This window comes from Aethalodelphis obliquidens, unplaced genomic scaffold (genome assembly GCF_003676395.1).
Source record: "Aethalodelphis obliquidens isolate GAN/ISIS:26980383/991018 unplaced genomic scaffold, ASM367639v1 scaffold2, whole genome shotgun sequence".
Classification (NCBI taxonomy): Eukaryota; Metazoa; Chordata; class Mammalia; order Artiodactyla; family Delphinidae; genus Aethalodelphis; species Aethalodelphis obliquidens.
In genome coordinates, this window is record NW_020837946.1 from 44,474,709 (window position 1) to 44,500,854 (window position 26,146).

The window sequence follows — 26,146 nt, forward strand, 5'->3', positions numbered from 1 at the left end:
CCTTTTATGGTAGGTCCACATCTCCAGCTTTACCTCCAAGGTGGGGATGTGACCAGGAGCTCCATTTCCAGGCCTTGGAGGAGGGATGATGATCCAGAAGCTTGAAAGCATCATTTCTGACTCCATCATCCAAAGGTGAGAACACCAGCAACAGAGTCCAGGGTAGGAGTCTGAGTCATTTTCTTGGTTCAATCATTCAATGGATTAAAAAAAGAAAAAAAAAACCAGAAAAAACAAAACCCACCAAAAAGCAAGAAAATAAATATAAAACCAACCCCAAAGCTGACAGGCATCACTTCGATGACTCCAGTTTAAGAGGGGAAGTCTCCATTGTTAAAAGAGCCTTCACTCTCCCATTCTCCTCAGAGATAATTCTTAGTGGGGATACTCAGAGGCTTCCAAAGAGGTACCAGGTGAGGCAGAGGCAGAGCAAAGTACCATGTAAGGGCTGGAGCCCTGGATCCCTCAGAGCTGCACTTAGAGCACATCAGCCTCCCTTTATTCAGCCAGAGGCTGAGGCAGCCCGTCCTAGGTGCTTGTCAGTGTCGGGGATGATGCTGCGGGCTGTCCAGCAGATGCGGCTTAGAGTCAGGACTGGGAAGAAAAAGATAATCCCAGAGCTGAGTACCAGGAGGACCGTGGGCTCCTTGTCTTCTACAGAGGTGTTATACCCGGCCCCAGTAATGTAGACAAGCAGGTTCAGCAGAGCTACAAGGAAGATGGTGATGCAGAGGGAGGTGGGCAGCCTTGTACTGCCGCTGACTCCTGCTCTGGACCACACAGGACATCCACAGCCCCTCTCACACCAGTTGGGTTGGCAATGATCCTGTTGCTGAGGCAGGTGGCCACTTTCTACAGGGGCAGGGTCCAGGCATTCACCCAGCTGAGCAACATTAGGATGATTGATGCCAGGGTTTGCCAATCAGCTGAGGCTATGGTGAGGAGATCGAAGAGCCTCCAGTGGATGGGGATGGGGGTAGAAGTGGGGATCACTAGACTGCCACACAGTCAGTGAGGAGGGGCAGAGACCTCAGCTCCAACCCAGACTCATGGGAGGGAAGACACTCCAGACTGGGGGTGCTAAATTTGCAGAAGGCCCTGGGGTTATGGTGAGGAAACTGCTCGCTGGCTTTGGGAACTGTAGTGGCTAGGGAGCAGGTCCTAGAGCCAAATGGGCTTGAATATCCACTCTGCCACTTAACTAGTGCTGTGACCTTGGGCAATTCACCTCACCTTCCTGGATTTTAGTGTCCTACTCTGACAATTAGAGATAATAAGACTGCATTTTAACATGTAACTACATCCTAAGGTGTGGATTAAATGGAGCATGGTGAGCCCTAAATAAGTGTTGGGCATTCCTGTTATTATTACATCTCTGGGGTCCCTAAGAGAGGTGGAATTATCTATGTGATAAGATGCTTTATGGTTGATTCTCCCTCTGCCATTCTGCATCCTGCCCCTCCCAACTCTGCCAACACACACATACACACACATCTGGACTAGAGCCCTGGGAGGGCAGGACCAGGGTCGATGTCTCTCTGGCTTGTATGGAGGTGTATTTGTTGACTCATGACTCCTTTTAATTGTATAGAGAATTCTGCACACTATTAGTCCATTGGTATATTCAGCAATGAATTATTGCTATCAAAGCATTACCATCTTAATTGCAAAAGATATTGTGTAGCACTCTTGCAATCAGGGAGTCTCAGGGCTAGAAGGTACCTCAGAGATGACAGCCTCCTCCTGCCTCACTGATGAGGAAACATGTTCATGGAAGTTTAAGTGATTTTTTACCTGTCACTGCAAATTGTTTATTAAACACAAAGCCATGGACAGTAAAAAACATCCTTATTTTTTAAGTTTTTGGTGGGAATAGGATGGAGGCATTGAAGGTATAGGGACAGACGGAGACAGCAGAGCCACTGTGACTGAACTGAGGGTTGAGCTACACTTTCTTTGCCCTCAAAGAGCTACTTGGGGGAAGATTCTATAACATCTTGAATGGGAAATACAGGTCTATAGTGATGGGCATACAGCTTACTCCTGATAAGAGACCTTTCAAAAGATGCAGGGATATCCAGGGTGGCTGAATTTCCCATTAAAAGTTGGAAGTGTTAGAGGACAAAGGCAAAATGTCAAATAGCAATTTATTGTCCTTGGTTCAAGATATTCCCAATTATTGGACATACCAATAAAGATGTGCTCCCTGGGTAGTTTAGTTTCAACAGCCAATCATATCCCCATGCTCCTTTATTTAAGTGATGTGAACATATCAATATATTTTGTAGTGTTCAATATTTCCTTTAGGTTGGCTTATATAGTCAATAGGATATTTTCTATCAAGGTTATGAATTGAGGGGACGAGAGGAGTGTTACACAGTTTGGATACATCAGAGGGATAGAGTGGAATGGACTTAGGCATATTCAGTTCGCAGCAGGAGTTCCAAAGAAGTTATGGGACTGAAGGTAGGGCAGAAATGCAGGACAGATTAAGTCTCATAAGGAGAACAATTTGAGCAGCAGTGCTTAGTGCCCTTAATGCAGGAAAAATGGAAATGGTAAAGATCTCAAAACTCAACTTGGAGGATGACAACTGGTCCTAAGGCAATAGAAGAGGAGAGCAAGATAAATGCAAAGGAGGCCAAAGGAGCAGAGAGTAAGGTGAATAAGCAAAGAGTGGTGTTATCACAGCTGATGCTAGATAAATTGCTTAAGAGGAAATGGTGGGAAAGTTGAGGGTAGTAAAACTCCAGGAGGAAAGAATGAACTCATAAGGAGACTTAGCAAATGAAGAATCTGAGCAGTTCTGGAGACAAGCTAAAGATAGCCGGACAGGGTTGCAAAGATTTGGTCCTGCAACATAGAAATAGCAGAAGTAGAATTTTTATATAAGTTTTTGATTTTTTTGTATTTTCATTTTGAAATCTTTCAACCTATGGAAACTTGGCAAGAAGAGTACATCGAGTATACATATATTCTTTACCTAGATTTGCCTCTATCTACCTATCACATACACACTTTTTTTTTTCCCCTGAACTGCTTAATATTCTCTGTGAATTTTAAATGTTTTACATCACACTTCACGCCTAAATATTTCATCATCTATTTCCCAAGAACAAGGGCATGGCTACATGACTACAATTCACTTACCACTTTCAGGAAATGTAACACTGATATAATCCTATATCTAAAATTTGTGTATATTCAAATTTCCCCGGCTGTCCCAAAAATGTCTTTATAGCCTTTTTTCCAATTCAGGATTCAACCAAGGAGCACACATTGCATTTATTTATGTCTCTTTTAGTCTCCTTTAATCTGTAGTAGTTCCCTAGCTTATTTTCTTTAAAAGGCTGCTATTTTTGAGTCCTGGGTTCAGTTGTTCTGCAGAATCTCTCTCAATGTGGACTTGCCTGTTTTCTCATGATTGGATTTAGGTTAAACGATTTCTTGTAGGAGTACCACATAAGTGGCACTGTAGACAATAAGCTTTTCAGTAAGTCATAATGCACTGAAGTCCTATAAGCCTGCTGTGATTCTGCTTTGCATCTTGAATATGTTTTGTAAAGAATGAATGGGATGGTCACTCAGTAAACTGGGGATGTGCTGACAGTTGAGCTATACCTCCATGACATAAATTGGATTCATCTCAAAATTCTTCCTTACTCTGTACTACATGTAGTTCAGTAATCAGAGGGCTGGTTTCTGTTACTGATAATCATTTCTTTTCATTCTAGAGCTTATACTTTGCACTTTTTTTTTCTTGAATAGATTTGAAAAACAGATACGTGTGGCAATATACATGTCAAATGTTAACCTCATGTTAGATTTATTCTTGCTGTAATTCATCCTCCAAGTGAAATTGAAATCCTTTTGCTGTTCAAGGGTATACATTTTAGGTAGGGTGGCTAAATTTACCAACTAGTTTGCTTAACTTTTATACAAGAATTTATATTTCTATGAAGGGCTTTATCATACATAATTGTATTTAATGTTCTTAATAACCTCATGAGGTTGTGAGATGACTGAAGCCTCAGAGAGACTAGGGTAGTCCGAGATCCAGGTTACACTCACTGTCCTTTGCTTGTTGAGACTGGTTTGCAGCCACACATACACTACCTTCCCGTCTGCCTGAGAAAGGTGGTTGTTTCAGAATTGGTCACTAGAAAGATCAGGTTACCAGAGATCAGATTAACTGAGATCTTGGAACCCACAACGCTTTTTGTAGAACTAGGGACAGTCTTAAAACAAAAATCTCACTTTTATTTGTTGTTCTAATTGCATGTTACCTAAGACATTCATTTGCTCATTGAGTTCTCACTTTCATTTGGAACTGACTTTGCTAGATACAGGATGAAACGCTGGCTATGATACCTGTTAGATCATAGGAATATGAATATTTGCATGCCCTTAGATTCAGGCCTGTTTCCAGAAGGATTTAAAGTAGCTTATAGAGATACATGTGATTTAACAACAACAAAAGGAGGTAAATGCAAAAATGCCAAGTGGGGTGAAAGAAAGATAATGCCAACATTGAGATTCATAATACAACGCAAAGCATAAGCTGTGTGATTTTAAGAGTTGACAGTACCAAGTGTCAGCATGTTCCTACGTCAAGCAGAAAGGGGAAAGTGAAAATTAAAGATAGACGAGTTGGAGGGGATGATTGCTGGAGCAGGTCCCAAGCAGACCAGAAAAAAATGGGATAAAAACCATGAGGGTGGGAATAAGAAACTCAAAGACGTACTCCTACACAAGGATGAAACAGCATCCTTGTGAAGTCAGTGTGGAACAGAAAGCCGACCTCGTCCTATCCTGGTGCTGAGGGACGTGGGAAGTGGAGAATGCCTCAAATATCCTGTGAAGCGCTATATCCTAAGACTGGGACATTCAATGTTCTTATGCTACTCTACCTCCTGACTAAAATCCATGGGCTGTGCTGCATATGTTGCAGAATATCTAACTCCTCAGTGGTTTCTGGGAGTACTTTGAGCCTGGGAAACAGATTTGATTAAATAGGGCATCTTTGGCTCTTTATTTCACCTTGATTTTGAATTTAACTAAAAACCTGTAAGTGTAAACCTATTTCCTCTTACCTTCTTTATGGTTTCATTCAACAAATGTGAGTGCCTCTTGTGTGTCACACAGCCTGCTTGTTCCTTCATTCGTTTTTTTTTTTTTTTGGCTTTTGTTTGTATTTTCTGGGGAAGGTGCTGATGAGGAGCTCTGTTTCTAATCTGTTCTCTTGGGTAAAGTCTGCAGATTTAGACCAAGGGCATCTCGAGAATAAGTAGGTGCAGATCTCTTATTCAGAGATGAAATCTTTTTTTTCTTTATAATTATTTATTTTTAGCAGCGTTGGGTCTTCACTGCTGGGCGCAGGCTTTCTCTAGTTGTGGTGAGTGGGGTCTACTCTTCGTTGCAGTGGGCGGGCTTCTCATTGTGGTGGCTTCTCTTGTTGCAGAGCATGGGCTCTAGCTGTGCGGGCTTCAGTAGTTGTGGTGCACGGGCTCAGTAGCTGTGGCTTGCGGGCTCTAGAGCACAGGCTCAGTAGTTGTGGCACACGGGCTTAGTTGCTCCGCAGCATGTGGGATCTTCCCGGACCAGGGCTCGAACCCGTGTCCCCTGCATTGGCAGGTGGATTCTTAACCACTGCACCACCAGGGAAGTCCCTGGAAATGAAATCTTGTTAAACTATTGTTTCCTCTTCTCTCCAGCACCAGTGGAAGTTGTGAAGTAGCAAAGCCCCACATATATTTTTTGAGTAGGGCTAATAGAATTCTGGGCATTTTGGAAAATCACAATTTGAGAGTCAAGAATGGGCTTTGGAGGACCATCTAAGGAAACATAGCCCTATTATTTTAGAGATAAAAAAAATTAAGGCCTCAAATAAACTTAATACAAGCACAAACCTAGCAAGAGGCAGAGCTGGAATTAGTGGTCTTCTGGCTCCTAGACCAGCAGCCTTTCTGGTATGGAACACTGCTCACCAAATAAAGCTGGGCTAAGGGACTCAAATTTTACAACTGCAGACAAGCATTTCTGAGGGAACAAGAAGTTTAAATTTGCCTTTCTATGTGGTCTAGAATATAACATCAATATTTGCATTTAAAGTGCTTGTTTTCAGAGCACTTATATTCATCCTTCCGTTAAAATAGGCAACCATTTAACAAGGATTATCAGAACTCAACAAAACAATGGGAGGAACTGGTGTGCGTGCTTTCATGTCTGGTTTTTTCTTTTGTGAACTAAGTGCTCTGATCTCCAAAGGAGTTTCCAAGCCAGAGATATGTCATGCCTGAAGATGGGAAACTAAGATAGATGTATCTTTACATGTTTACATACAGGTACCACAAATTAGTACTTGCAAGACCAGATCCTTGGTGTTTTGGGGCATGAGGTGGGAGTGGGGCTATAATACACCAGTCTGGCATCTTGGTTTTGTGGTCAGAGTATCGGAGCTAGAAGAGATCATTCTGTCTAATTATGCAGCTTAGATGAACTGTAACTCAGATTGTGGTTTTGCTCATGCTTTTAGAAAAACAAAAGTAATTTGAACAATGTAATCATTGCATCTGCATCTCTCTGGTGGCTTGTATTCCATTCACATTCCCCCCTGCATGGTATGCTATCAAGTCCCAGTTACTTCCATTTCTATTTCTCTTTAATCTCAATGATAAATAATCTTCCTGGGATCATATATCCTTCCTGGGGCCCTATCATTTCATTTAGGATTGTGTGGTGATACAGAACCTTCACTCTGATGTTGTAAGATAATTTTGCCATTTTCACGGCTATCAAGAAGCACACAAGAAGCTGACGGAGGAAAGCGCAATTTCCAGTAGTTCAGATAAAGCAGCCTCACAGAAAAATCAGTGCCATTTACAAGACTTCAACAACTTTAACCAAATGGTTATGTTTAACCTAATAGATTTCTTTTAAAGGCTCCATTATAGTCATAGTACAAAGACCTGAAATTATTTAAGACACATTATACATATTACAACATATTCTATATTTCTATACTAAGTGCTAGTCTGTGATAAGGGAAAAAAACCAGAGGAATTGCTTCAGCACATTAACAATGAGCCTATTCTAATTAATTAATATGCAGCCATTTAATTAGCCTAGATTTTTCATTAAAATTCTGCATATAATCAAGTGCACAATCTCATACAATATCCAAATTTCATGCACTTTTCCTATTTTGGAACATAACAGTACTAGTCAGACAGTCAAAACCATTAACATAGGGAGGGAGCACTTCATTTTACAGATGAGGGGGCTGAAGCTCAGGCAGATTATAGGACTTTAGCCAGGTCACAGAGCTAGCTAGCTCTTGTCTGCAGCTGAGACCAGCTCTAAACCTGGGCTGTTCATTTTTAAAAATTTTTTTCTTTTTAATCACAACTCCTCCCCAGTTATAGATGCCTTCGTAATGCTAACTAGTTGTTTTAAGTGTCTGGGAGACAATGTGCTATTCTATAAAGAGCACAGGACTTGGTATTTGATGGGAGAGGGAGGGGCTCCTGTCTTAGCCCCACTTCTTGAGAACCCAGTGACTTAGATACCAATTACTCGCTCTCTATGGATCCAGTTTTCCTCATTTGTCAAACTGGGGTAAATATCTGACATAGATACGCAGACATGGTAGGTGGTTAACATGTGGTCCACCTGCAGTAAGGCTGAGATTGTCTGCGTCCAGAAGTACAGGCTGCACTTGTGAGAGCAAGTAGTGAGTCTGTGCCTTGACAGGTAAATCAGATAAACAAGGGAGGCTAGAAGGTGAATAATCTTTATGGGTTTGCTTACTATGATGGGACCAGTTTTCTGTGGGAAAGAAACTGAGGGATGGCAGTACAGATCTGCTGGACATAAGTTCAGATTTGAAGGAACAGAGTGGCTATTACCCTTTTATCTGTATAGGTGTCTTTGGAAAAATTTTTATATTTTTAGTATTGGAGAAAAAATTAGAATAATAACAAGGTTGTCATGTTTTAGTGTGAGAGATCAACTCCTTAGAAAAACCCACACTTATAAAGTAATGATTCAGATTATGGAATAATCATTTTAAAAAGCTCCAAATTTAAGTAATTTGATTTGAAAGTATGAAACCTTTCATACATAACTGCAAAAAATAAACTTGCAGGTACCATGTCAGTGTCTGAACGTGGCAAAATGATTAACTTATGTCAGCCCCACTCCCCAGGCTGAGAACACTGGTCACCTGGCTGTCCTTGCCCCAGCTGGTTAGGGCAGAGGTTCCACGTCAGGAGATACAAAGACCAGAGGCTATTTTCTCCACTGTTTGTGAAGCAGAGGGGTGTCTCTGACACTCTGAGAGGGTCCACTGTGCCTTATCCCCCCTACCCCCCCTTTTTGGAGCAGTGGGTGAGAGATTTTGCCCAGGGGCGAGACAGTCCATAAGAATAGAGAGTTCTGACGTTATCTGAAATAGAGCGAAGTTCAAGCCTAAGGTATTCTTGAAAACAATGGAGATTTTGGTGGTAAGCAATTAAGGGGAAGCTAGTAGCTCCATGAGAGCAACAAGCTAATCCATATGCCAGCTAATTTACCAAAAAGAACCAGGAAAAGAGACAGCTAAAGAGTCCTCCCAGGAACCTCAAACACTGGCCTCAAAAACTAACCCTGCAAAGGGACCAAAATTTAATGGATCAGACTGTGGAACAATTTATATCCCACATAATGTAAATAATGTAAAATGGTGAAGCTGGTTTGTAAAACAGTTCTGTGATTCTTCAAAAAGTTAACCATAGAGTTACCAAGTGACTCAGTAGTTCTGCTCCTAGGTATATAAACAGGTGAAATGAAAATAATAAAAAGAAATGAAGTACTGATACATGCTGCAGAATGAATGCTAAGTGAAAAGAAACCAGTCACAAAGCCCACATATTATATGATTCTATTTTTATGCAATATGCAGACTAGGCAAATTTATAGAGACAGACATATTAGTGGTTGCGTGTGGGGTGGGGCAGACTGGGAGTAATGGGGAGTGACTGGCAATGGGTTGAGTTGTGGGGTGATGAAAATGTTCTAAAATTGACTGTGGTGATGGTGTGCAACTCTGAATATACTAAAAACTGCTGACCTGTATACTTTAAATGGGTGAACTGCATAGTCTGTGAGTTATCTATATCTCAATCTAGCTATTTAAATGAAATGTATAGATCTTACTTGGATACTGACTCAGACATACTTAAAAAGCCACTTACAGCAATTTTGTGAACATTCCCTGAGATGTGCTTTTGTGATGTGTACACTTGTTTTTGCATTAACTTTTTAAATACAAATTTTATGGAAGTGTATCATGGAACTGGAAAACTCTAAATGCTAAGTGGTTAAAATGTAGAAATTTCACTACTTTAAGGTAATACAGGAGTCTTGCATTCTTTTCTACTAGCAATGGGACTGTGCTTAAAAAGTAGTTGCTATTTGACTCAGTATAAACAGGCATAACACTGACAGAGTAATACCAGCTCTTCTTATCTGCCAAGGCTGTCATGAAAATTGTATTTACAAGTATAGTAGACAAGACCTTACCCGAAAGATATGTGACCAGATGATGTGAATGTAGAGTTTTTCAGATTTCAGGCAGCTCATATTATATAAAATCCTCAGTGGGGTCTGTGAAATACCACCATAATCAAATCATTTCTCTAAATTTCTCTATGAGAAGAGAAATACTCTAAGAGGGATTAAACAAGACTACAGAGAACCTCATATCAGTTCAGGTCATATTTGGCCACCAAATGAATTTTGAACTTAACATCATCAACAAAACCTTTTGACTTTTTGTATCTATCTATCTCCGAATTGCAGACAGGGGGACTTATGCTGTACAAATTCAAGTCCCAGCTCTGCTATAGCACCTGTGAAGAAAATATCTAGCTACTCTATAGGGCTGATAAGTGAAAAGAGATGATGTATATAGCAAGTAAAACATGATGCAAATATAGCTTAATATTACCAGTCATTTAAAAAGTAGAGCCTGTTAATATTTAACATTTTATGAACAAATAACATTAAAATAGAATTCTGGAATAGCAACATACAACAAAAACAAACAAAAAAACCCCACAAAACAAAAAAACACAAAGTGTAAAACCCTCTCCCTATTCTCCAAGGCTTAAAGAGCAGTCATCCAGCTGTAGTCTACTTTCCTAAATTTTCTCAGTTCCTTTTCTTCAGATTTTGACAACTGATGTATAATGTCTTTTCCCAAATCTGTGTTATTTGTATCCTGGACCTCTTCAGTGAAGTTATTTTCTTCATCTGAATCAACACTTTCTTTTTCTTCTTCCATACTGACATCATCAGGAATTTCTTCAGCACTTTAACAATAACAGAATAAAATACAATTACTATTAAAAAATATTTCTAAACAATAACTTTCCAATTTAAGGTATCTATGAAAAAACAATCATGAACAAAATAAATGAAAATTCTTGTTACTGAATACACTTTAAAAATTATGGATTATTATAAAACAACAGGTAAATTTATAAAACATGAAATTTTGAAACCCTTAAAACATTACCACGAAAGATCTCTGATATTTAGTTTCAATGAATTTTATTTATTTGACTTAGTAATCCTATATCCTTTAACTATAGGTCAAAGCTGAAATAAAGAGAAACACAGGGAAAGAATATTCTAATCAAGGATAACACAAACCATCCTGTTTCTCAAAACAGTATCTAAACATATCTTATGAACTGCCTTACCTCTTAGTCTCCTTAGACAGCAGCAATGAATTTACAAACATGGAGCACAGGAAAGAAGCAGATGGCAGTACATGGGCTGGAGTGTGAAGAAGCTACAGTAAAACAGAAAAACAGGGTTTCATTTAAAAAGATGAAATGCCAAGGCTTTCATCAACAGTAGGCTCTCCCCACAGAAAAACCAAACCGAAGAACTCCCTACTTTTGGGGCTCCCTGGTGGTGCAGTGGTTAAGAATCTGCCTGCCAATGCAGGGGGACATGGGTTTGAGCCCTGGTCTGGGAAGATCCCACATGCCACAGAGCAACTAAACCCAGGCACCACAACTACTGAGCCTGCGTGCCACAACTACTGAAGCCCGTGCACCTAGAGTCTGTGCTCTGAAACAAGAGAAGCCACCTCAATGAGAAGCCTGCACACTGCAACGAAGAGTGGCCCCCGCTCGCCGCAACTAGAGAAAGCACGCACGCAACAACAAAGACCCAAACGCAGCCGATAAATAAATAAAATAAATAATTAAAAAAATAGATTAAAAAAAGAACTCCCTACTTTTATGCAAATAAACCCATGTCAGGCTACAATAATCAGAAATTGTAAGTTTTAGGCCATTTAATTCGGGAATTAAAGTTGCACAGTATATAGACTGGTTCAACGTGATGTGTGCTCACTCCCTCTTGTGAGAACACCGGAATCACAACTAACTGCTGAACAGTCATCGACAGGGAGACACTGGAACTCACCAAAAAAGATATCCCACATCCAAAGACAAAGGAGAAGCTGCAATGAGATGGTAGGAAGGGCGCAATCAAAATCAGATCAAATCCAGTAACTGCTGGGTGGGTGACTACAAACTGGAGAACACTCATACCACAGAAGCCCACCCACTGCAAAAGGTTCTGAGCCCCATGTCAGGCTTCCCAACCTGGGGGTCCAGCAACAGGAGGAGGAATTCCTAGAAAATCAGACTTTGAAGGCTAGTGGGATTTGATTGCAGAACTTCCACAGAACTGGGGGGACAGAGACTCCACTCTTGGAGGGCACACACAAAGTAGTGTGTGCATCAGGACCCAGGGGAAGGACCAGTGGTTAGTCTCCTAACCCACTGGAGACTGAACCAGGCCTATCTGCTAGTGTTGGAGGGTCTCCTACAGAGGTGCGGGGTGGCTGTGGCTCACCGTGGGGACAAGGACACTGGCAGCAGAAGTTCTGGGAAGTACTCCTTGGTGTGAGCCCTCCCAGAGCCCACCATTAGCCCCACCAAAGAGCCTGGTATGCTCCAGTGCTGGGTCGCCTCAGGCCAAACAACCAACAAGCAAATTAAAGTTTTACCAAGCTCTGCCCACCATAGCAACACCCAGCTCCACCCACCATCATTCCCTCCCATCAGGAAGCTTGCACAAGCCTCTTAGATAGCCTCATCCACCAGAGGGCAGACAGCAGAAGCAAGAACTACAATTCTGCAGCCTGTGAAACAAAAACCACATTCATAGAAAGACAGACAAAATTAAAAGACACAGGACTTTGTACCAGATGAAGGAACAAAATTCCAGAAAAACTAAATGAAGTGGAGATAGGCAACCTTCCAGAAAAAGAATTCAGAATAATGACAGTGAATATAATTAATGATAGTGAATATGATCCAGGACCTCAGAAAAAGAATACAGGCAAAGATCGAGAAGATGCAAGAAATGTTTAGCAAAGACCTAGAAAAACTAAAGAGCAAACACCTAGAAGAATTAAAGAACAAACAAACAGAGATGAACAATACAATAACTGAAATGAAAACTACACTAGAAGGAATCAATAGCAGAATAACTGAGGCAGAAGAACGGATAAGTGACCTGGAAGACAGAATGGTGGAATTCACTACCAGGGAACAGAATAAAGAAGAAAGAATGAAAAGAAACGAAGACAGCCTAAGAGAGCTCTGGGACAACATTAAACGCAACAACATTCGCATTATAGGGGTCCCAGAAGGAGGAGAGAGAGAGAAAGGACCTGAGAAAATACTTGAAGGGATCAGAGTTGAAAACTTCCCTCACATGGGAAAGGAAACAGCCACCCAAGTCCAGGAAGTGCAGAGAGTCCCATACAGGATAAACCCAAGGAGAAACATGCTGAGACACATAGTAATCAAATTGACAAAAATTAAAGACAAAGAAAAATTATTGAAAGCAACAAGGATAAAATGACAAATAACATACAAGGGAACTCCCATAAGGTTAACAGCTGATTTCTCAGCAGAAACTCTACAAGCCAGAAGGGAGTGGCATGATATATTTAAAGTGATGAAAAGGAAGAACCTACAACCAAGATTACTCTACCCAGCAAGGATCTCATTCAGATTCGATGGAGAAATCAAAAGGTTTACAGACAAGCAAAAGCTAAGAGAATTCAGCACCACCAAACCAGCTCTACAACAAATGCTAAAGGAACTTCTCTAAGTGGGAAACACAAGGGAAGAAAAGGACCTACAGAAACAAACCTGTAACAATTAAGAAAATGGTCACAGGAACATACATATTGGTATTACCTTAAATGTGAATGGATTAAATGCTCCGACCAAAAGACACAGGCTTGCTGAATGGATACAAAAACAAGACCCATATATATGCTGTCTACAAGAGACCCACTTCAGACCTAGGGACACATACAGACTGAAAGTGAAGGGGTTGGAAAATGATATTCCATGCAAATGGAAATCAGAAGAGAGCTGGAGTAGCAATACTCATATCAGATAAAATAGACTTTAAAATAAAGAATGTTACAAGAGACAAAGAAGGACACAACATAATGATCAAGGGATCAATCCAAGAAGAAGATATAACAATTATATATGCACCCAACATAGGAGCACCTCAATACAGAAGGCAACTGCTAACGGCTATAAAAGAGGAAATCGACAGTAACACAGTAATAGTGGGGGACTGTAACACCTCACTTACACCAATGGACAGATCATCCAGACAGAAAATTAATAAGGAAACACAGCTTTAAATGACACAACAGACCAGAGAGATTTGTTATTTATAGGACATGCCATCCAAAAACAGCAGATTACACCTTCTTCTCAAGTGCACACGGAACATTCTCCAGGATAGATTACATCTTGGGTCACAAATCAAGCCCCAGTAAATTTAAGAAAACTGAAATCATATCAAGCATCTTTTCCGACCACAATGCTATGAGATTAGAAATCAATTACAGGCAAAAAGACGTAAAAAATGCAAACACATGGAGGCTAAACAATACGTTACCAAGAGAACACTGAAGAAATCAAAGAGGAAATTAAAAAATACCTGGAGACAAATGACAACGAAAACATGACAATCCAAAACCTATGGGGTGCAGCAAAAGCAGTTCTAAGAGGGAAGTTTATAGCAATACAAGCCTACCTCAAGAAACAAGAAAAATCTCAAACAATCTAACCTTACACCTAAAGGAACTAGAGAAAGAAGAACAAACAAAACCCAAAGTTAGTAGAAGCTAATAAATCATAAAGATCATAGCAGAAATAAATGAAATAGAAACAAAGAAAACAATAGCAGAGATCAATAAAACTAAAAGCTGGTTCTTTGAGAAGATAAAATTGATAAACCTTTAGCCAGACTCATCAAGAAAAAGGTTTTTAAAAATACCAATTCATGGGTCCCACTCCAGGGATTCTGATTTGATTGGTCTAGAGTGCAGCCAAGGCTTTTTCATAAAAAAAATTTTTCCTTATTTTTAAAAACTCCTTGCGAGATTCCAACATAGAGTCAAGTATGGCAGCTCACGTTCTGAGGGATGCTTATACTCGCATACACACACACGGCATCACTGTTGTCACTGGCCACAGTGACTGTCGTCTGCAGAATCTCTTGAACCACAAGCAAAGCTGACCAAAAAAAAAAAAAAAGGAAGAAAGAAAAAGTAAAAGAGGGAGAGGACTCAAATCAATAAAATTAGAAATGAAAAAGGAGAAATTACAACAGACACTGCAGGAATACAAAGCATCATAAGAGGCTACTACAAGCAAGTCTATGCCAATAAAATGGACAACCTGGAAGAAATGGACAAATTCTTAGAAAGGTATAACCTTCCAAGATTGAATCAGGAAGAAACAGAAAATATGAACAGACCAATCTTAAGTAATGAAATTGAAACTGTGATTAAAAATCTTCCAACAAACAAAAGTCCAGGACTAGATGGCTTCACAGGTGAATTCTATCACACATTTAGAGAGGAGCTAAGCTAACACCCATCCTTCTCAAACTCTTCCAAAAAATTGCAGAGGAAGGAACACTCTCAAATTCATTCTATGAGGCCACCATCACCCTAATACCAAAACCAAAGATACTACAAAAAAAGAAAATTACAGACCAATATCACTGATGAATATAAATGCAAAAATCCTTAACAAAATACTAGCAAACAGAATCCAACAACACATTAAAAGGATCATACAGCATGATCAAGTGGGATTTATCCCAGGGATGCAAGGATTCTTCAATATATGCAAATCAACCAATATGATATACCATATTAACAAATTGAAGAAGAAAAACCGTATGATCATCTCAATAGACGCAGAAAAAGCTTTTGACAAAATTCCACACCCATTTATGATAAAAACTCTCCAGAAAGTGGGCACAGAGGGAACCTACCTCAACATAATAAAGGCCATATACGACAAACCCATAGCAAACATCATTCTCAAGGGTGAAAAACTGAAAGCATTTCTTCTAAGATCAGGGACAAGACAAGGATGTCCACTCTTGCTACTATTATTCAACATAGTTTTGGAAGTCCTAGCCACAGCAATCAGAGAAGAAAAAGAAATAAAAGGAATCAAAACTGGAAAAGAAGAAGTAAAACCGTCACTGTCTGTAGATGACATGATACTATACATAGAGAATTCTAAAGATAACACCAGAAAACTACTAGAGCTCATCAATGAATCTGGTAAAGTTGCAGGATACAAAATTAATGCACAGAAATCTCTTGCATTCCTATACACCAACAACGAAAGATCAGAAAGAGAAATTAAGGAAACAATCCCATTCACCATTGCAACGAAAAGAATAAAATACTTAGGAATAAAGCTACCTAAGGAGGTAAAAGACCTGTACTCAGAAAACTATAAGACACTGATGAAAGAAATCAAAGATGACACAAACAGATAGAGAGATATACCATGTTCTTGGATTGGAAGAATCAGTATTGTGAAAATGACAATACTACCCAAAGCAATCTTCAGATTCAATGCAATCCCTATCAAATTACCAATGGCTTTTTTTTACAGAACCAGAACAAAATACATGAAAATTTGTATGGAGACACAAAAGACCCCGAATAGCCAAAGCAGTCTTAAGGGAAAATAATGGAGCTGGAGGAATCAGATTCCCTGACTTCAGACTACACTACAAAGCTATAGTAATCAAGAAAATATGGTACTGGCACAAAAACAGAAATATAGATCAATGGAACAGGATAGAAAGCCCAGAGATAAACCCACGCACCCATGGTCAACTAATCTATGACACAGGAGGCAAGGATATACAATGGAGAAAAGACAGCCTCTTCAATAAGTGTTGCTGGGAAAACTGGACACATAAAAGAATGAAATTAGAACACTCCCTAACACCATACACAAAAATAAACTCAAAACAGATTAGAGACCTAAATATGACCGGACACTATACAACTCTTAGAGGAAAACACAGGAAGAACACTCTTTGACATAATCACAGAAAGACCTTTTTTTGATCCACCTCCTAGAGTAATGGAAATGAGACCAAAAATAAACAAATGGGACCTAATGAAACTTACAAGCTTTTGCAAAGCAAAGGAAACTACAAACAATACAAAAAGACAACCCTCAGAATGGGAGGAAATATTTGCAAACGAATCAATGGACAAAGGATTAATCTCCAAAATATATAAACAGCTCATGCAGCTCAATATTAAAAAAACAAACAACCCAATGCAAAAATGGGCAGAAGACCTAAATAAACATTTCTCCAAAGAAGACATACAGATGGCCAAGAAGCACACGAAAAGCTGCTCAACATCACTAATTATTAGAGAAATGCAAATCAAAACTACAGTGAGGTATCACCTCACACCAGTTAGAATGGGCATCATAAGAAAATCTACAGACAATAAATGCTGGAGAGGGTGTGGAGAAAAGGGAACACTCTTGCACTGTTGGTGGGAATGTAAATTGATACAGCCACTATGGAGAACAGCATGGAGGCTCCTTCAAAAACTAAACATTGAACTACCGTATAACCCAGCAATCCCACTACTGGGTATATACCCAGAGAAAACCATAATTCAAAAAGACACATGCACCCCAATGTGCATTGCAGCACTATTTACTAAAGCCAGGTCATGGAAGTAACCTAAATGCCCGTCGACAGACGAATGGATAAAGATGTGGTACAAATATACAATGGAACATTACTCAGCCATAAAAAGGAACAAAATTGGATCATCTGTAGAGACGTGGATGGACCTAGAGACTGTCATACAGAGTGAAGTAAGTCAGAAAGAGAAAAACAAATATCGTATATTAACACATGTATGTGGAACCTAGAGGAATGCTACAGGAACTGGTTTGCAGGGCAGAGATAGAGACACAGGTGTAGAGAACAAAGGTATGGAAACCAAGGGGGGAACGTGGCAGAGGGTGGTGGTGGTGGTGGTGGTATTAACTGGGAGATTGGGATTGACATGTATACACTAATATGTATAAAACAGATAACTAATAAGAACCTGCTGTATAAAAAAATAAAATCCAAAAATTCAAAAAAAAATTGCACAGTGTATAAATGATTATTTAAAAATTAGTTGTTACAGATTGACTGTATAAACAAACTCTAACTTAAGGAACTTTATTGCGTATAACCCATTTCATATTGGTATAAGCAATTAATTTACACTATTAGTATTATAATAAACTTATGTTTCACACTAATAAGTAATTAATAATTACTTACCTCACTAATTGCAGGTATGTTTTCTGTTAAGGGTAGTTGTATCAGTTCATTCTCCAAAGCTTCATTTAACTTGTCATCCTGCTGTTGCTGCCTGTGCTTTCCCAATATGAAATAAAATGGGGTTGTTGGAAGAGTTTCTTCTGCTAATAGCTGTAAGGATTTAAGACAAAGGGAAATAAATTACTTCACTAAAGAAGAGGAACTGCCTTTGAGGCAATAAGAAGTATCACAGGGCTTCCCTGGTGGCGCAGTGGTTGAGAGTCCGCCTGACGATGCAGGGGACATGGGTTCGTGCCCCGGTCCGGGAAGATCCCACATGTCACGGAGCGGCTGCGCCTGTGAGCCATGGCCGCTGAGCCGGCACGTCCAGAGCCTGTGCTCCGCAACAGGAGAGGCCACAACAGTCAGAGGCCCGCGTACCACAAAAAAAAAAAAAAAGAAGTATCACAGTCATAACATGTCCGATGGAAGGAACTATAGAAATTATCTAGTATGATTCTTTCATTTCACAGGTAAAGCAACTGAGGGCAGTCAATTTACTATGTGAAAAGCTAACAGCAGACACTTCGATGACAGAACAAAATGTGCATCCACCACTACTTAGGCCCCCAATCCTACAAAAATGGCAGCAAACGGGTTTTCAAAAGAGCATAAATCCACAGTACTAAAGACACTGTGTGATGTGGAAAGTGAAAAGTAGTTTGAATGGTGGTAGCTAACTTAGTAGACCTGAGAAAGCAGGATTCTAAGCTGGTGGTGAAGAAAGCTAAAAGCATCCCCATTTATACTGCAGAATCCCGCAAACACTCAAGAATTGGTACTAATAGTAACAGTACCTCCTCTGTAAAAGGCTAAAAAAAAAAAAGAAAGAAACCAGTTAGCCTGGTTGAAGGTCTATTTAGAGAGCATTCAGGTTTCCAGATCTCCTCCTCAGCCCCAGCAGAGGGCTGGCAGTATGTTCCTTGAAGAGCGAAATAAAGTGTGTCTTTAGAAAGGATGGCTTGGTGTGTGGTGGGGCGGAGATGCCCTCACAGCTGAAGGCAGTTGTGTTCCATAGAGGGTGCTTCTCAGAACACTGGCAGCCAGGTTGACATCTTTTAGGCAAGAATTTGGAAGAATTTTATCTGGACAATTTGACCAATCTAAGAGAAAAAGTCCTAAAAATAATGACTTTTGGAGATTTTCTCATAATAGCTCAGGCAGATAGTGGAGGCCAGAGGTCAAGTTCCACCTAGGTAGAAAACCTCCAAATGGTGATTTTGCTCACTTTTAAATAAGAGCAGATAGCCAAGAGTCATGAGACTTTGATGAAAATCTCCAAAACAGATTGGAAATAAAAACCTAATGGAAATGAACCATGTTAAGAGAGAGAAAAAAAATAGAGGATCAGATGAAAAGAGGAGGAAACCTCTCAGACAACAGGAAGAAAACAAGAGAAAAAATAAGAATATTAGAGAGCACCATTCTAGAAGGTCCAGCAGTAAAAAATAGCAGTTCTAGAGAAAATGAAGGCAAAGAAAGAATTAATTCTTCTTCTTAGACAGTTTTTTGATTAAAACCCTCGAAGGGGGCTCTACATTTAACTCAGAGGAAAAGTCAAAGTCTTTTCATTGAAGCCTGTTTTGACTGCTTTATTTAAAAAGGCAAACTGCACTCCACATTCCCTTTCCCACCATTCCTCCTCCCATAATTCTTATTGCCTTCTAAAATACTATATATTTTACTTACTTGATGTTTATTATCTGTGCCTTCCTGTTAGACTATAAACACCACTAGTTTAGAGACCTGACTCTTTTGCTCACTGATATATCCCAAATGTCTAGAACATACAGTAATGATCAACAAAAAAATGTTAAACGAATTCAATGAATTTTCAGAGAAAAATAAACAAGTCAGGATACAGATAAAGGATAAGACAGTATCTTCAAAGTTCTAAGACAAAATGATTTTCGACCTAGAACTCTACGCAACCAACCAATCCAATGGGAGAGAATAGAAGCATGTCCAAACACGCAATGTCTTAAACTTACTTCCCATGCACCAATAGGATGTGCTTTACCAAAGCAAGGGAGTGACCAAAGAAGGAGAAAAACTACAGGATCTATTACAGTAGATGTGGATAAACCCCCAGAATGGTAGCAAATGTAGATCCTAAGATGATTACTGTGCAGCAGGTTTACAGGGCAATCAGTTCAGAAAGAAGGTCAGAGGCTCTTGAAAATATTTTTTCAAGACTCGAAAGAATACCTAATATGTCTGAAAATAATGAGAGAGGACTTACGGGGTAGAGATTGGGGTGAATTAGGTGACAAGTAAATAGGAAACTGAGCAAATGAAAAAAGAAGGCAATCATTAACTCCAGAGAAAAGAAGTTGGTCACAAAAGGAAAAACAACCTGTTTATTACTATGTGGCTCAGCTATGAATTGTGTTTACATGTTTAAGGATGAACAGTGACCTGACCAATTTATCTATACTGGAAAAATTAGGCGACAGAAAATATGTGGGGGTATGTTATGTATATGGCGGGAGTGGTGTGAAAGAAACTTCAATAGATCAGAGTTAACAAACAATACCTAGACCTAAAAAATCCGGAATTAGCAATATAAACATGTTTCTTAGAGATATGGAGGTAAATAAAAACTTCAACTCAAAGAGTTGAGAGTATCTTTGTGGGTAACGGCAGTGGTGGTGATGTTCAAGTTTTCCCCAAGAAGTCTTGTAGAACTATTTGATTCTTTAAATCACAAGCATATATTACCGATGTTACAAATTGAGACTACATTTTCAAAGAGCACTATCACATCAAACAAAGCAAGTAGTTTCTAAGTATGTAATTTTAATTCCACTTTAGGGCAGGTAAAACATTTTTCTCATAGCTGAGTTCTAAAAGATAACTTTATCTTTGCAGGGAGGCAATGTGCATGATCTGCACCACGGGTGACTAGAACATACCTGTTTGCTTGTTGGTGTGAGTTTCTCTTCTGGAGACTGTGTACTGAATGTCAATAAACTCTGAAAAGAGAGGTCAATGAATGATGCAAAATATAAATTGTAGAGTGCAAATCTAAATGGTAAAGTTAGAAAATGATGTTGACTTTTCTTCTTGATATAAATATATCTGCTCACAGAAAAGTAATACAAGATTGAAAACGTATTTAATAACTGCTGTGACAGTTGTAAGATTGTCCTCAAAGATCATTTTTAAGAATTGGTAATGAAATAAAATTCAACTGATGGGTCAAACTTAAGCCACTGATTTCTTTATGGTAAATCAAATACTAAAATTAAAAAAGAACCATTCTAATAAATACAATTTAAAGTATTCTAGTTATCTTCTAGGTCATATCTTTTTTGGTGTCACGGAGTGAATGAATGCAAGCAATACTTAGCCCCAAAGGTGTGGGCTAATATACTCCCACCAGTAATATGACTGTACAGAGCACATAAGACGATTTGGCAGGGGAGTGGAAGGGGAGAGAAGGAGTAATTCTTTAATAAAACTATTCCACTTGCCCTGGGCTATTACTCTCAAATAGTAAAGCAACTGAAAATCACACATAAGAGATGACCGCCTTTTCTGAGGTGGATGGTTACCTGTGATTTTGTTAGGAAGTAAAACTGCGATCTGTTCAGCCACTGGTAGGCTTCTGAGGTGAATGATTCAGGGACATCTCGTGGAACAAACACTCCCCACTGGACTTCCTCTCTGGAGATATTTTTTTGAATATACAATGGCCTTGGCTCACTAGGTCTAAACACAAACACTGGAGAAAAAAAAAAACCAAACAGACAACAACATTTTGCCTGCAAAGGTTAGCTTCAGCCTCAGATTGGCAGATCACACTCATCCTGGGACTTACCCCATTGAATAAATTGATAAGGTCATGATTATTTTAGGCTTTGAGTCAACAAATATCTACTTGATGCTTACTATGTGCCAAGCCGGTTAGGAATGAGGGCTTTGAAGATGAAAAACAGAAACAAAAATTTCTGTTTCTGAGAGCAGGGTCAACTGCAGAAAACAGACACCAAAATACTATGGCAGTATTTTGTCTTAAGCACTAGAACAGAGATCTGTATAAAGAGCTTCAAGATCATAGAGGAATGATAAAAGCTCATTGGGGGATTTAGGAATGCTTCAAAGAGGCAAAATGTCTCTTGCATTTTGAAGGCTGAGTAGCAAATGACATGTTGAAAAATGAGGGATGTGCTGGAGCTGGAACTCAAGAAAGGAAGGGCAGCGGTCAGGCAAATGGCTTCAAATGGACATCTGATTTGAAGGTAAGTTTAAATCAGATTATATTAAAGGTGTTAAAAAGAAAATTTAGGTAATAGACTTCTTCTGTCAAAGAATGGTCTGTACTTACAGTCTGAACCCATGGAAGACTGAGAGACTGCAGCAATATTCTCTGAATTGGGATCAGGTTCCATAACTCTCACATTTAATTTTGCACTCCACTCCACTGGGGGAAAAAAAGTGATTCACTTCTAAGAAGAGATTTACCAAAAGCTTTCTTAAGCTTGTTATTTAAACTAGGTACTCAATATTTATTGGGACAATCAATTCTATTATTTTTAGGAAGAGGGATTTTACCATTCCAGATAATACATGGAGAACACACTGACATAATCTGTGGAAGTTTGCACTAAAACGAGGGGCAAGAAGCAGAAAAACAGTTAAAGCAGTGCAACTTCTGTCTGGTGCTTTCCCACTACTGCTAAATGTGGCCAAAATGTTAACCAGAATCACTGTAGAGAATATTTAAAAAAATGTTATCACACACATTATTACAAAGTAACCACAATGTCTTCCAAACATATACTCGAATGAGTAAAATGCCACAAAGTTCACATTTGTTAGGAGGATTGCGATAGGCTACATTCAAATTTAATGCTGTCAGGAATACTGCAGGTTAATATGCATTATGAACTATCAGAAACTTTCCTCAAATTGTTATGAGGATGGATAATATGGAGGGCAACAAAGTCATACACTGAAGACAGTGGAAAAAGGTGAGGATAATGGAAGATGATTTGATGACAATTAGGCAGCTTATAAATACAGTTGACCCTTGAATAACATGGATTTGAACTGTGAGGGTCCACATACATGTGGATTTTAAAATAGCAAGTACTACCAGTAACTGCTCAATCCAAGGTTGGCTGACTCCACAGAGGGCTGACTCTCTAAGTTATAAGTGAATTTTTGACTGCGCAGAGGGTCGGCAACCCTAACGCCCGCATTGCTCAAGGGTCAACTGTAATCAAAGTCTATTATTACAGGCATAGCACTCCAAAGTTTGGTGGTACAATGTACCACGTAAAAAATTATATATTCTCTGGGTAAAGATATGAAGATATCATCCAGAAGTCCTAAAATGCCAAAGATTAGTTAATGTCCACTTCCTGTGTGCTTTGTCATCACTTTATAGCAAAGAATATCTTACATGCACAACTGAGCAGATTCCAACAGCACAGAATGCCATTTTCAGTGGCACCAAGAAGATACTTGGAACAAGTCAATCTCCCAAAGCAAAGGTGCCTAGATTAAAACAAGGAAGTTAACAAGTCAGTTCTAGCACACGTAGTTACAAAGGACTGCAGACTTCCTGCACAGTACTAGCTTCGTGCAATGCAAAGTTTTAGATAGACATGTATGTTTTTGTTCATAATTATTCTGCAGGGAGGAGGGTAAGGAGCACAACAGTAAAGGTTTATTTAGCTATTTTGTTTCTTTAGGAAAACAGATTTGATGACCAATTCTTTTCTCTAATATGCTGTACGGTACAATAATTGACACATATAGAGAAAATGTATGTGAAACGTACCAAGTTATTTAACAAAAACTCTTTTTTATGCTTCTTTGTCTCAAGAGGAAAATCTGCAATATGAATTCTGAAGAAAGTTTTACAAAGTAAATTCAGAATTAGACATGTTGGGAATTAGAAACAGCCATTTCCCATTCTGTCCTCAAATGCCCAAGTTACTGGAAATAAAATGGAAGATACTACTGTTACATTCTCTTGCCATTATTACAAACAATGAAGTTTGAGCATAACATCGCTTTTATGAAAATACTGAGAAAATAAACATTGTTTGGATCTACTGAGGCTTATATATATCTTCTATTATTGTGTAGTACAACCATGAAAACTAATGCACATGGTTCATAAACCCAGTAGTTTTTAGCTTCCCATCATTTTGGTTAGCTGCTGGCACCACTGACCCACAGGATACCTCTGGAGAAAGCATAAATTAATTACTAAAGTCTATGTAGAAAGACTTGTTTGAATTTAAAAAAAAAGAAACCCAGTACTTCATACTCCCCCAATTATTTACCTACCTTATTTTCCCAGCTCGTTGACAAAATGTACATTTAAGTTCCCATGTCTCCGAATCCCATATTGTAACTATTTCCTCAAAACTAACTGCTAGTAAAGAGCCATCTTCGGAGAAACAGCAGTTAGTTGCTTGGTATTTGTGATAACTACCCACAAAATCACAGGTCCAGCCAACAGCTTTTTCTGTGAAAATACAGACCATAGAAATACTACAAATGCTAGATAATATTTTATGGAATTTATAAGAAATATGGATTAAGAAACAAACACAACAAAAAACCTCCTCTCCAAAATTTTAGTTACAAATCATTGACTGATTTGAAATTTGCGTCCCTTCCAAGAGACCTTGACCTTCCTCTAGTGGAACAGTAAAGGGACTATTGCAAAAGCCTTTTTTACTGTACCCTCACAGACTGGAATAACTAGTACACGATTAATCAAGAATGTCATAAGATAAGTAAAGATTTGGGAGAAAAGGCATGTAAAAATGTAATCTCTAAAATCTTTTGAAATTGGGCAATATTCTATAGAATTAAACAAAGTAGAAAATGTCCTCCCAGAATGGATACAATTCATGAGATAAATATATCAATTCTTAAAATTGTACACTACATACAGACATATTATATTTAAGTAACTTACTGTATATATCAGAATCATCTGTTAATATCCACACTTTGAAGTGACCATCTTTACTTGTTGTAACCAAGGTGGGGTTTTCAGATTTTTCTGCATTACAGAAACAGAGAGCTGTGATGTGGTCTTCATGTGGCATGTTAACCTTTGTATTGAGAACAAACCTAGTAGGAAGGAAACCAATTTATTTTTGTACCAGGGCAATATGATACACTATCATATGAGTATTAAGAATTCCTTACATACTGCACATTTTACAATAGCATCTTTAAGAATGAGCAACTGATATATTATCACCTAGCATGACAATTGAGTGTTCTGTCACTAATGGCCACAGGATGCAAAGAGTTCTAACACATTACCTCTGGCCTCGTGTAACGTACATAACAGAGATGATTATAAATAGTGTCAGCTTACTGGTACAGAATGAGTATAAAACAGGGGTCATCAAAAAATGATACTTGAAAGGCTACTATACTAAACTGCAGGGAAATTGTGTAGAACACAGATACCTCACTCTTTTGAAAATAAGCAAAAAAGGAAATGGCTATGAAAGCCCTTATTTGTGGCAAGACGGTACAGAAAGAACATTACCTATTTCACTGCCCTGGTCAATACTTAATATTTAAAGTCATCCAAACTACCTCTCAAAGCTTGTTTCTGGCTTGACAGAACACTGCCGTGAATGAAAGATTATCTTGTGAAGATTCACAAGACAATGGGCACAAAAGCACTAAGCCCAGTTCTTGACAAGCAAGGACTTGATAAATTGCTATTACAGCCATGGTATGAGAAACTAGTGGGCTCCTTATCTAATCAAGACTACACCACACCACACCTCTACCACCTATCACTGCCATTTTCCCGAAGAAGGTAATATAACACAAAAGAGCTAAGGAACTAAGACCTTTGCATTCTAATCCTGGATTTGCCTGGAAGTAGGTATGTGTTCTTGGGGGTATCACTTCTCCATGTTTCCTTATTTATGCAATGAGGTGACTCATAATTTGGAGGACACCAATGTTTTCTCAGAGCAGAAAGCATAAAGGCTGTATTAGAGGAATAACACCTCCTTCATTTCTCTTAATATAAATTTAACAAAATGAAACATCGTAAAGACCAACAATTGAAACTAGAAAGTCAAATAATTTTCTGCTCTGAAATTAATGTCTATATAGGTAGTATTACCCTTGTGTTTTCTTATTATATGTCCACAGTTTCATTTGCAATTCAAGCTCAGTTTCCTTTTCTTGACGTTGTTCCACCGTTGCAAGCCAATTACCATAGCAGCCAAATGCAGCCTTTGTTAGCTCAATTTGGATCAGACCATAATCATTGATATATTCTTGCTGTATAATATCTAACTGATGGGTTAAAAAAAAATCCAAAATTCTTATTAATGTAAATACATACATGTTAAAGCATTCAAGGAATGGTAATTAA

General features: G+C 38.8%; 1 protein-coding gene and 1 long non-coding RNA gene across 3 annotated transcripts in view; one reads left to right on the plus strand and one right to left on the minus strand.

The window, feature by feature from the left end:
- Positions 1-26,146, plus strand: part of LOC113630585 (uncharacterized) — a 47,363-nt gene that overhangs the window by 19,056 nt on the left and 2,161 nt on the right. The gene's annotated exons all lie outside the window — the stretch shown is intronic.
- The window catches only part of WDR75 (WD repeat domain 75), a 41,458-nt gene continuing 25,053 nt past the window's right edge, over positions 9,742-26,146 (minus strand). For both annotated transcript variants that reach the window (XM_027126133.1, XM_027126139.1), the window contains exons 12-21: positions 25,892-26,067; positions 24,710-24,867; positions 24,070-24,250; positions 23,174-23,268; positions 22,094-22,189; positions 21,321-21,490; positions 20,679-20,738; positions 17,725-17,874; positions 10,746-10,837; positions 9,742-10,352 (exon numbers count right to left, since the gene is read on the minus strand). In XM_027126133.1, coding sequence (XP_026981934.1) covers positions 10,148-10,352; positions 10,746-10,837; positions 17,725-17,874; positions 20,679-20,738; positions 21,321-21,490; positions 22,094-22,189; positions 23,174-23,268; positions 24,070-24,250; positions 24,710-24,867; positions 25,892-26,067 — 1,383 coding nt within the window. In that variant the 3' untranslated portion in view covers positions 9,742-10,147. The remainder of the gene's footprint in view (positions 10,353-10,745; positions 10,838-17,724; positions 17,875-20,678; positions 20,739-21,320; positions 21,491-22,093; positions 22,190-23,173; positions 23,269-24,069; positions 24,251-24,709; positions 24,868-25,891; positions 26,068-26,146) is intronic.